General features: G+C 39.9%; 1 protein-coding gene across 1 annotated transcript in view; it reads right to left on the reverse strand.

Annotated features, from left to right (window-relative positions):
- Positions 1 to 12,824, reverse strand: part of LOC126176390 (synaptotagmin-5) — a gene marked incomplete at its 5' end in the record, with an annotated part of 216,406 nt that overhangs the window by 93,096 nt on the left and 110,486 nt on the right. Inside the window, one exon of the mRNA XM_049923547.1 lies at positions 2,257 to 2,447. Coding sequence (XP_049779504.1) covers positions 2,257 to 2,447 — 191 coding nt within the window. The remainder of the gene's footprint in view (positions 1 to 2,256; positions 2,448 to 12,824) is intronic.

The raw sequence follows: 12,824 nt of genomic DNA on the forward strand, positions 1-12,824 counted from the left end.
TGAACAGACAAATGCTCAGACATCTGCATCGCCAAGCTAACCCTGCCCATTGTTGCTGCAGGTGAAAAGGTAATCTACTTTCTGGGTACTTCTTGCTCATGTTACCCTTAGCTATTAAGCACTCAACATGGGCTTCATAGGTAAGAGTAACATATATTTAAGCATGAGATACCCTAAAACTTCTACAGAGAGAAAAAAATGTGCAGGTCACCTGGCCAATCTGGGTCCGGGGGATATCATAAATTTTTGTTGCTAATTCAAAATTTTCTTCCTCTCAAATTTTTGTCTGTGGCCTATGTGCTGAGTAGAATTGTCATTTCAGCAGAGAACCATTGTTGTTGTATTTATTGGTCCTGTTGTCTACAAAGCAGCTTATGCATAAGACATTGGATAAATCAAGTTATAAGTATACAGCTGAAAGTCATTTCTAGGCATACGTGTTTAAGGTTACAGTAATACACTTTATACATAAGTATTTATGTAAAACACTTCATAAATTCAAATATTCTTCAACGGAGTAAAAGCAGTGTTCCCATAAAATATGCTGACCAAGAATTCCCTACATGCCACCAGAACAGCCAATAAGGAGTGTGAGAGGGAAATCTTCTGTTGGCTGCAGTATGCAGCCACAGTGTTGGGCCAGGTACAAACATTCTATCTGGTTCTGGCCTCCAGCTATTTATGACATGCAACCTGTCCTATCTCTCCTAATTTCTCTCGGACTTTGTCCCATTGCAAAACGACATCTTCCATGACCACCCTAATTGTGTAGTGGTCCTTCATTCTACAGAGAGCATACCCAATTGATATACCGTAATGAGAAAGATCTTTTTAAAACTCAATATTTATTTTAAACACTGCCTTTGGATTTTCACATCACTGACCATTCTGACATAACTCCCACCACTTGACACACAGCCAATCAGGATTTATATGACTGTTTCATTGTCTTCTGACACTGACTAAATTTAGCCTAGCTACCATAATGTACAGTTACATCTTGAAATGAACAAACTACGCAAGACACTGAATGATAAGAAACTAGCCTCTGTGAGTGGTCATAGTTTGTGACACAGATCATGTTTCTGACAAATAGAAGACAATAACAAAGCAGACTGAACATGTGTGTCAGAAATGTTCCTATTCTTGCAACACAGTAGAAATCATTGTAGATATTTATTCCAACTTTTCCTCAAATTGCAAATGCCAGAAAAGTAGATGCTGAAAATGCTTGTGTAAGTTTCAGTGTGTTGATGCTGATAATGGAACATTATCCTGCTCTGCTGTGCACTTCTGCAGGTAGCTCTGTTCTTTCTGTCGTATCTCAAACAGTCTCTAAATTTGCTGTTGATAATTGGCGTTGAAGAATCAGCTGCTTCAGCTACAATTCAATAAACTTTGCATCCATCATGTACTACTGACACTTTGCCACTAACTCTTTGCCACTTAAGTTTTGTAGCCTCATATCAACTAGGCATGTCACACTGCCACTAACAATATGGATATGGATAGCGAGATTGACACCAAGTCAACAGCCAAAAATGAGTAGAAAGTGAACTTTATGACCACAAGTAACACGAGCATAATGAATGAAAGTCACACCACCAAACACTCTAAAAAGTTCTGAAAGCAAAGCCCACATTCAGAAAGTTAGGTAAAAACAGTTTTTGAGATATATAGTACTTAGTAACAAAATATGAAGTGCTCGATACACCCATCACCATGACGAGTATTTATTTATAGTAGAAGGCCAACAGATATCATCATGTGATATGTTGGCCATGGCCCCAAGGCTTGTGCCTGTGAAAGTTGTATTTATGAGTCATGCAGATAATATCAGTACCATTCTCTGAGTTCATCTCCACATTGCAGGAGTGCCAGAATTACAAATAAGCACATATAGTATACAGCAGTGTGTGATAGCTTAATGTTACTAAAATTAACAGATTCAACAGAAGTTTCATTTTTACTTTTGTATATCCTGAATTGTTTCATATTCCTGAAAGTTCTGCTTGTGAAGGAATCTAAGAAACGCAATGACGGATTGAATGAATTATGCAGAAAAGTAAACTCTTTCAAAATATTTGCATTTTTGGCTGCTGTTATCAACTAATGTACACTATTTTTTCTGCTACCTGTTCATTATTAAATAACAGTAATCCACAATGAATATCACTGTGTTTACTTATTTGTTTCATGTCAGCACAATTATTATTGCTTTTATCTAAATTATTATTAATTGATGGAAAATATTACCTGCAATACAAGTGTTTTTTCCTGTAGATCCTGGTGTGATACAGGGAATTTGAAATGCTGATTAAAAAATGGATTTGGATCATGACGGTGAATGGCTGTTTGTCTTTTACGGTTGTCTACAGGTGGCATAAGACTGAGTCGAACATATGGATCACTGAAACCACCTTGTTCACTGCCTGCAAGGTCATGTGCTGAAAAATTCAAACTATGATTAGTTTATTAATATAATCAATATGCTTATATACACTATATAACTCAATATTAATGAAAAAGAGAGAGAGAGGGGGGGGGGGTCCCAAATGAACTGTGGAGGTCCTGGAGTATTAATAGCAAGGAAAGGAGACGTTAGTTATCTATGTTAATAGTGTTTATTAGAAAGAGCAGTACCTGAAATGTCATGACAAATTTTGGGATTACTGTTACATTTACAAAATCATACATAACCATGAATATTGGCAGCTTCATATTATGACCATAATGACATTAAAAAAGGCAGTGCACAGATGCATGTAGGATTTCAAAAACTGTTAATATATATGTATGAATAAATGCAAGTGTTTTGCAGAATACAATCACTGAACTCATATTTTCAATAATTATCAATAATTTATCATTAATTTCATTTATTACATATTCATCATGTTGGAAATTATTTTTCCCATATGTGCAACAAGGAGGTGTTATCATTTTCTTTAACATTTGTCTCTCCACAGCTTGCTTCTTGAAATCCAATTTAATGTTATAACATTCAGGCTCAATATTTTGCAGGATAATCATCAAACAGGGGAATCATATACTATTTTCTGGCCTATGAGTCTAGCAAATGGCATGTAATTTTGTTGTAAGAGCCCACTGGCAAGTGCATCAATAATATATTCATTGACTCCTAAGCACGAACTTATATTGTGATTGATTCATATAAAGAGGATTATAAAAAATATAAATATGAGTATCGCAAGGAAGTAAGGAGAAGGAAAGTAGAACATATTAGCAAACAGATCAGAAATTCTGATTGTGTCACAAAGTCGTGCTGGGCAGTAGTTAATGATATGAGGAACACTGATTCAAAAACTAAAATTAATAATATAGAGTTAAGTATACATAATGATAATTTTTCTGATCCTTATATAGTTAGCAATATAATTAATGATTACTTTACAGACGCTATTGAAAATGATACTTGCGTGAAACAGAAAAGGCAGTTTAAATATGATATGGAAAAGGAACAGGACTCTTGTAAGCTACCTACAGTAACCATCAGGGACATAACACAAGTAATTGACAGCCTAAAAAATAAAAGATCAGCTGGATGGGATGAATTTTCTCCTTTCTCCTGAAAAAATGCAAGGGTGAGTTATCCAGACCATTAGTCCATCTAATAAATTGTGTACTTGTAGAAGGTGTGTTTCCGTAGAAACTGAAACTTGCTATAGTTAAACCTTTATATAAAAAGGGGAAAGAAAGCAACCACAGAACTACAGACCAGTTGCCTTAACCTCAGTGCTTGGTAAATTAATTGAAAAAATAATGCTAGAAATCTTAATTGAGCACTATAATACGAATAACTCAATAGGAGATTTCCAACATGGCTTTAGAAGTGGCTGGAGCACCATATCTGCATCAGTACAGTTTGTACACTGTCTGATGGATAAAATAAATACGGGTTACAAAATGGCAGGAGTGTTTTTAGATCTTTCCAAAGTGTTTGACAGAGTCCATCATGGCACTCTTTTAAGTAAACTTGCTTGTAATGGTGTCAGTGGGAAACTGTTGCTTTTAATAGAATCTTACCTTAAAGATAGACAACAATGCACAGAAGTTGTGTATGATAATGGAGAGGTAATCGAAAAAAGAATATCAAAGATAAGAAATATAAATTTTGGTGTGCCACAAGGCTCTATCTTGGGCCTCTTCTTGTTTATTCGCTACCTGAATGATTTCCCAAAAGTATTAGACACCAGTCATTGTGTTACTACGTATGCTGATGACACCTCTGGGGTTTGCTGGGCACGAAGTAATGATGGCCTAAATTCAGTGGTACAGAATTTTGTTGAAAAAGCCCAAACACATTTTGAAAAAGAAAACCTGAGGGTCAATATTAACAAAACTAATTTAATTTATTTTAAGACAAGTGGCTCAAATAAAAATACTGTTGTAAATGAGGACATTCAGGAAAATACCTGTTCAGAATGTAAATTTCTGGGGATATATATAGATGACAGACTTTCGTGGAATCAGCAAATAGATCACGACTCTGGTAAAATAACATCTAGTCTGTATATACCAAAGAAAATTAGTTCAAGACCTAGATATTGAAGCAATAAAAATAGCGTATTTTGGGTTGGTGTATCCCCATCTATCTTATGGAATTGTATTGTGGGGTGGGTGTAGCCAATACAATATAAGAAGGGTATTTGTATTGCAGAAAAGAGTAGTAAGAACTATGGCAAAAGTAAGACCCAGAACTTCATGCAAAAACCTGTTTATTAATTTTAATATTATGACTATCTATGCAGTATATATGTTTCAATCAATATTATTAGTGAAAAAAGACAAAAAAGTGACAAACATGAATATGGAAATCCATGATTAAGATACAAGACACAAATCAGACTTTCATATGGTGAGCAGAAGATTGAATCTAACAACTTATACCCCATTCATTAAGGGAGCAATATTTTATAATTCTCTGCCAAATAACCTGAAACAGCTTTCTGGTAGAATTTTTAAAAATGAGTTAAAAAAATGGCTTATATTGAAGTGCCCATACAGCATGGTGCTGACATGATTTGACCTCAGGAATGCTATGTTACATATACTTAAATGATCTTTTACTTAATAGCATGTAATCTATATACATTGTGTATCAATAATCTAAATGTAATTATTGTAACATTGCCCATGCATGTTAAATACATGTTTTGAGCTGTAAATAAATAAATAAATAAATTGTTAATATCTGTTTCTGTTATTATTAGTTAAATGAAGCAAAATAAAGTTCAGACATAAAAGATTAGCAGAAGAGGTAGTTATCTGTATGAACAAAGTAAACAGCATGAACATTGTTTACATCAGGCATCAAACTGAATCTAGTCACTTGAATTATTTCTGAATTTTCGTTCTGAATGAAAATATGAAGAAAAATGGATATATATTTGGTCTTTGGGTTTCATTCTTTCCCTGCACATTTACAAGAAAAAACAAATGAATTTCAGAGAAGACATATGCATTGAAACCGTATAAACATAGTCTGGAGGCAACAAATAAAAGTGTGCCAAAATTGAGTACTGGCACTATAATTTCATATATGATTAAATTTCTTTGCCAGAACAGTTGAAGTGTTGCTACCATATTCCACTTTTCACAGCATAGTATGTAACATAAATATTTTATGTTTCTGTTACTATGTGATCTCCCAATATTAAAACTGAAATCATATTCTAGTAAAAAATGCAGTATACCAAAATCCAGCAGAAGATGGTGAACATTGATTTGGTTTCAAGAAAGAAGCAGGACTGTTTGCAAATGTGTACTGATAAGTCTTCTCCTCCTCCTCCTCCTTCTTCTGATTGGTCTTTTCTTGTAACTTGATAGGTTTGGCATGTTTTTTTTTCAGCTTCATGTATGTTAGAGGGTGGCTGAATGCCCTTCCTGTCACCACCAGTTACCCCTCCCCTCCCAAACTGCCTGAGTCTATTGTGAAAGTGTGAGAATGTGTTCCAAATGTTATGAATCATGTAACTGAGGCATGACATAAGTTCCAGCACACTATTAAACCTGTTTTGATGTGGAAACTCCTGTGGGAAATGGGGTACAGGCAGTGTGTTAGCAGAACAGTGAAACAATGTAGAGATATGATTTCCCCACTATTTAGTAGTAAGCGTGTACACATAACACGTGTAAGTACCATGAACGTACAGAGCATACTAACTCTTACTGTCTCATGGGGCAGTAATCCTCATTTACAGAGATAAAGATGTTATGCCACCACAGAACCTCTCCCTTCCCTCCTGTAGTGTGGAGTGCATGAGGAGAGGCTGTGGAGGGGTGTCATATGTTTGAAGTGATGTGAGCAACTGTGTGATGATGAATACAATCGAAGACACATTGTAGTTAGCAAGATGCAGTGGGGAGTGCAGGTCAAGCTCAAAGCACGATGTTGGTGGTGTGACTAATGGGTTGCTGCAGTTGGTGTCAGCAGGCAAGGAAGTAGTCTCAGTGGCATCTTTAATTGTTGCTCACTTTGTGATGGCGTTTGAAGAGGGAAGCATGTTGGCAGCATTGCCTTGCATTGTTGGATTCAAAGGAGCCATTGCAGGGCCATCGGCAGTGTAAACTGATGTTGCTCACTTTGTGATGGCGTTTGAAGAGGGAAGCATGTTGGCAGCATTGCCTTGCATTGTTGGATTCAAAGGAGCCATTGCAGGGCCATCGGCAGTGTAAACTGGGGTGATAGCGGTGAGTGTACTGTCTGCTGAAAAACAGGAAGTGAGTCCTGCTGTGTCAACTTTTGGTGGTACAGAAGTGGTGTGCACAAAACAGTGTGTGTGACAGTGCTTGCAGCTGACCACTTGTCCGTGTAGGTAGCAGTAATCACAAGGTCAGTATTACATAATGTTATGGCTATGTCATCAGCCAGAAAACTGTGGGGATTCACATGCACTTGGAAATTGACTAATGAATAGGTAGGAGGTGGTGAGGCAGCAAAAGTCTGTTGTAGCAGGCCTGCTAAAATCCATGCTGGATTAAGCTGGTACACTGACACTGTTGTTTGCTTTTCAGCAATTAAGACACCAGAAGTGTTTGTATCATGTTTCAGCACTCGGTATGGTCCGGTAAATGACAGTTGTATGTAGCATCATGTGAGAACATGTGGTTAGGTTTTTATGAATAAATATTCATTGTGTCATATGGTGGGAGGAGGGTGGCATATGGATGTTTTGTATATTTGTGCAAAAGTGTGTGACTAAATCTGGTAAGACCTGGTCTGTGAGGACTGTTTCATGTGCTACAAATTTAGCAAGGAGTGTGAAGCACTTGCTGTATAGTATTTCAGTGAGTGATGCATCAAGGTCATGTTTATGTGCTGTGAAAATGCCATGAAGAACCCATGGAAGAGCCTCTATCCATGATCCTGAGTGGCATACGAATGCAGCTTTTGTCATCTGATGCCACCATTCCATGACGGTTATAGGCAGTTTGTGGAACTCATGGCATCCGCATAGGTAGCATAAGTTATTGATCAGTTGGGATTGAGGCTACTGACCTGGTCCAACATTAAGGAGACCGGGCAGCGGAATCTGGCAGTTTAACTGTTGATAAAAGTTTCTGCTATTGTCTCTGGTGATATGTTGGGAATCAGCAAGGCCTTCACCCATTGTGTCTTGCAATCTATCATTGACGGAATGTGACAGTAACCATTCAATTTGGGGAGTGGTCCTGCAACATCAATGTGGGCAAGCTGGAACTGTACCTTTGGAATTAGGAGGGTTGAACATGGGAGCCAGTTTTTGCCTGCTGGCATGGAATGCGAGTCCCGGTCCACGTGGCACAATCCTTTTTAATGTTAGGCCAGGCAAACCATTTCATGATGAGGTGCACATCCACATGTGCAAGTTTGTGGAGAAGGTCAAAAATTGTCCTACGATATGGCTCTGAGATAACTGATCAGACATGTCTGTTCAAAACTTACACCAAACTTGTTTGGTCATACTGGGTAGCATGTGTTGTTGCTATTGGAGTCTGGTGTCTTGTTTTTTAAACAAGCTGTGGAAATTGAAATCTGTCACTTGTGCATCTGTGATTCTATTGAAGTCCAAATGGGTAGACGTAACTGTGATACAGGAAAGATAGTCCACCACAATATTATCAGCACCTTTAACATATTGAACATTGGTAGTGAACTGTGCTACAAAATCTAGATGGTGGGATCTTCTGGTTTCAGAATCCACTGATGAGTTGTGCAATGCATCTGTCAATGGGTAATGGTCTGTATATATTGTATATATGGCAAGGGGTCTTCCTTTAACATCATCTTGAAAGTGATAAACTGCTTCATATATGGCTTTTTCTGGGCATCAGTAAGTTTGTGCAAGAAAAACCTGAGCAGCTGAGTGATTTCACCAATCTCTTGCTGTAAAGCAACCTTGATCTCATAACTGCTAGCATCAGAAGTGATAATTGGACGTGCATTGGGTGATGGGTGGGTGAGGGTCATGGCGTGTAACAGGTACTCTTTTATTTTGTCGAAGGCCACCTGCATTTGCGGTGTCCTCCTGAGGTGCCATTTACAATGAGGCAATTGGTTCCTGTAGAAATATATGACCCCCAAAAACCCATGCAGTTCTTGGTAGTTGTTGGGAGGTGGATCAGGTCAGTTTTCTCAGGAATAGGATGCATCCCAGACATATCAACATGATGTCCGACACAGGCCGCATGAGGTTGCTGAAGTTGGCACTTGTCATCATATATTACAACCCTGTGAGATGCCAGATTATCAAGGATGATAAGCACGTGGTCATCGTGTTATTGCTTGTTTTGTGAAAAGATTATAATGTCATCTAGATAGGCATAACAAAAAGGCAAATTGAACAGTATATTATCAAAGAATCTTTGACATATCTGTGCCATATTTTTTAGTCTGTACAGCATGTAGAGGAATGGCATGGTTATCATAGTTTTTGGTACACATTTGTCTGCAATTGGAATTTGCAGCTATGCTGTTTTGCAATTGATGACACTGAAAATTTTTGCCCCAGCCAAGGTGTGGAAAAAATAATGCATTTGGAATAGGGTAGCTGTCAATGACTGTACAAGCACTGAGGTAGCGGTAGTCACCACATACACGCCAAGGACTTTTTAAGAACTAGTTTGATTGGGGAGGCCCATGCACTGTCTGATGGCCTGACTATGTCAGCTCACAAAAGTTTGTCCACCACAGATTTATCCACTTAAAGTTTGTGGAGAACTAGGTGATTGGGGGCAGTGATGGACAGAGGTCCTGGTGTAGTTGTAATGTGGTGGACTGTACCATCCCACATGTCGCAGACTGTATGTGGTCTAATGCGGGACCGTGGAGTGAGTCCAGGAAGTGGGGTGTGATGTGATTTACTGTCACTTTTAATGTCACACAGCATTCTCTCAGGAGCACACTCAAATGGCGATTGTGTCACTTCACTAACTTGAGAAGTGTCCGTAGTAGCAGTGGCATGCTAGTGATCAGTGTTGAGATTATTAAGATTGTTGAGATGCTATTGGCCTGTATGTAGTGATGTGGTGGTGTCCATGATTTGTCTCTGTGCTAGTGTAAGCTGTTGCCAGCACACCGGTCGGCAAAGGGATTGCAAGAAGATCTATAATAGGCACTGAATCAAGCATGCCTGTCAGGAGAGAGGCCAAAGACAGACCTGCAAGCAATGTGCTGCTAACACTCTCTCGACCACCAGTGATTAGAAAGCCATTGTGGACCAGAGGGCTCAGTCAGTCACAGTCAGAGAGAGTCAAGAGTCTCAGTCTCAGTCAGTAAATAATGACTTGTACTTCACCAGCAGTGAGACTAACATGGACTATTACGGAAGAGCTTGTACCACAATACATGGACTAGCTTAAAGATGAGTATCTTTCTGTTCTGGTAAATAAAGAACCCTGTTAATACAAGGGTGCAGCTGTGTTTGTAGAAAGAGAATACTGGCCATCAAACAACATCCTCTCCCTTGCTTCCCCTGGTACAAGACTCTACAGTGGCGATGAATATAATTCTGTGCAGATTGAAGTTAATCAACTTCGCCAAAGATTTTGATTGCTTCTCTTGTGTTTTATCTGCAGGGGTGATCATTTTGCTAATTTGTTGTGTTCTTGCAGGTATACCAGGAGGGGAGCTGCAGAACTAATCAAATTTCTTTTTTCAGAGGCTTTGCTTGCATTTTTGCTATAACGTATTTGTGTAAACCATGGCTACCTCACTTCCCTCACACCCCACCCCCTGGCCCTGTGCCTCACCTGCAGATGGCCAATGTGATGGCTCTAAACAAGCTTTTCAATTTCAGAACCAACAAATTGCTGCCTTGCTGATGGCAGTAAAACAACTAATGTTTGCACAAACTGAGTCGCCTGCACAACAACAACCGACTGACCGACCAGCTCAACAAATGCCGCCAACCAGCATACCAACGTTCCGCAACTTAACAACACAGAAGTGGAATGGCTCAAATACCTAACAAAGTTCCAAGCACATTGTCAAGTTCATCATGCTCAAGGTATTGTCAAGCTATAATACTTTCTTTCGAGTGTGGGGTACCCAGTGTTCAGGTTAATACAAAAACTATTCCCAACCGTGTCTCCTGACGAACTCAGTTATGATTAAGTAACTGCTGCATTAACTCAGTGTTATGACCAGCAACTCCAAGTAGCTGCAGCCAGATATGAGCTTTTTTGCTTGCAGAAAAAGCTGGAAAAGACATAGCATGAGTGGTGCTCAGAATTAACGGGCATGGCTAGGAAGTGTAAATTTAAGTGTAGTTATGGCAACTTTTACAGTGATTTAAAGATTAGGGATGCAATAACATTCAGTGTCCCTGATAGTAGAATACAGGAACAGATCCTAAAGTATTCTGATCCATCACTTGCTCAAGTGTTGCAAGTCTTAGAGTACTATCATTCGGATGCCATAGCGACCGATAAGTTTGACCAGGCTCTAATTTTTTGGGTCAAGTCATCCCTTGCTTGCAAGCACCCCAAGCAGCCACAACAATGAGTGTGTAGACAGGCAAACAGACCTGAACTTAATGAAGTCTTGCCCTAGATGTTTTGCTCACCTTAAAAGACAGATTTGCCCATCACGTAATACAATGTGTTACACATGTGGAAAAAAAGGCCATGTCCAAGCAGTTTGTTTGCAACTGCACAAAAATGCCAAATTTGCCCACTCCCAAAAAAACAGGCTCATGCACATGCAGTGAACATTGTGGTTTCCAAACCTGCAATAGGGTCTGACAAAAGTAAGATTAATGTTGTGCCTACTTCTCACCCTAGTGTTGTGCAACGATGTTCTAACACACTATTTGTCTCATTACAAATTGGTGGCCATTGTGTGAATTTTCTGTTAGACACAGGTGCATCAGTAATGTTGCTTAATTGTGCCACATATGAACAGCTAGGCTCACCATGCCTTTCTAAATCTAGCAAGCACCTCACTGCTTACAACAGACAGGAAATTCCAGTGCTTGGACAGTGTAGTTTGCCTGCCACTTACAAATCTCATACTAGGACAGTGAATTTTTCTGTGTTGATGTCAAAAGACAGTGAGGACATATTTGGTAAAGATATCTTTGATTTGTTTGGCCTTAGCATCCATAACAATGTGCTGTCAGTCTCTACATTTGCACCAAAAGAGAATGTCGCTAGTTTGCTTAAAGAATTTCCTGAACTATTTTCAGAAGGAATGGGAAAAACTAATAACTTTGTAGCACATTACATAGAAAGACAATGCACAGCCTAAGTTTTTTCAGGCCTGCCCCATTCCAGTTGCTTTAAAAGGCAAAGTAGCCAGTGAATTGAAAGAATTGCAAGACAATGATGTAATTGCTCCCATTCAAGCTAGTCAGTGAGCACGTCCTCTCGTTTGGTTGCATAACCCTTCCGGTCACAACTGCATTTATGTTGACTCTTATCCATTACCTCACTCTGAGGAACTCATGGACATACACTCCTGGAAATTGAAATAAGAACACCGTGAATTCATTGTCCCAGGAAGGGGAAATGTTATTGACACATTCCTGGGGTCAGATACGTCACATGATCACACTGACAGAACCACAGGCACATAGACACAGGCAACAGAGCATGCACAATGTCGGCACTAGTACAGTGTATATCCACCTTTCGCAGCAATGCAGGCTGCTATTCTCCCATGGAGACGATCGTAGAGATGCTGGATGTAGTCCTGTGGAACGGCTTGCCATGTCATTTCCACCTGGCGCCTCAGTTGGACCAGCGTTCGTGCTGGACGTGCAGACCGCGTGAGACGACGCTTCATCCAGTCCCAAACATGCTCAATGGGGGACAGATCCGGAGATCTTGCTGGCCAGGGTAGTTGACTTACACCTTCTAGAGCACGTTGGGTGGCACGGGATACATGCGGACGTGCATTGTCCTGTTGGAACAGCAAGTTCCCTTGCCGGTCTAGGAATGGTAGAACGATGGGTTCGATGACGGTTTGGATGTACCGTGCACTATTCAGTGTCCCCTCGACGATCACCAGTGGTGTACGGCCAGTGTAGGAGATCGCTCCCCACACCATGATGCCGGGTGTTGGCCCTGTGTGCCTCGGTCGTATGCAGTCCTGATTGTGGCGCTCACCTGCACGGCGCCAAACACGCATACGACCATCATTGGCACCAAGGCAGAAGCGACTCTCATCGCTGAAGACGACACGTCTCCATTCGTCCCTCCATTCACGCCTGTCGCGACACCACTGGAGGCGGGCTGCACGATGTTGGGGCGTGAGCGGAAGACGGCCTAACGGTGTGCGGGACCGTAGCCCAGCTTCATGGAGACGGTTGCGAATGGTC

This window comes from Schistocerca cancellata, chromosome 3 (genome assembly GCF_023864275.1).
Source record: "Schistocerca cancellata isolate TAMUIC-IGC-003103 chromosome 3, iqSchCanc2.1, whole genome shotgun sequence".
Lineage (NCBI taxonomy): Eukaryota > Metazoa > Arthropoda > Insecta > Orthoptera > Acrididae > Schistocerca > Schistocerca cancellata.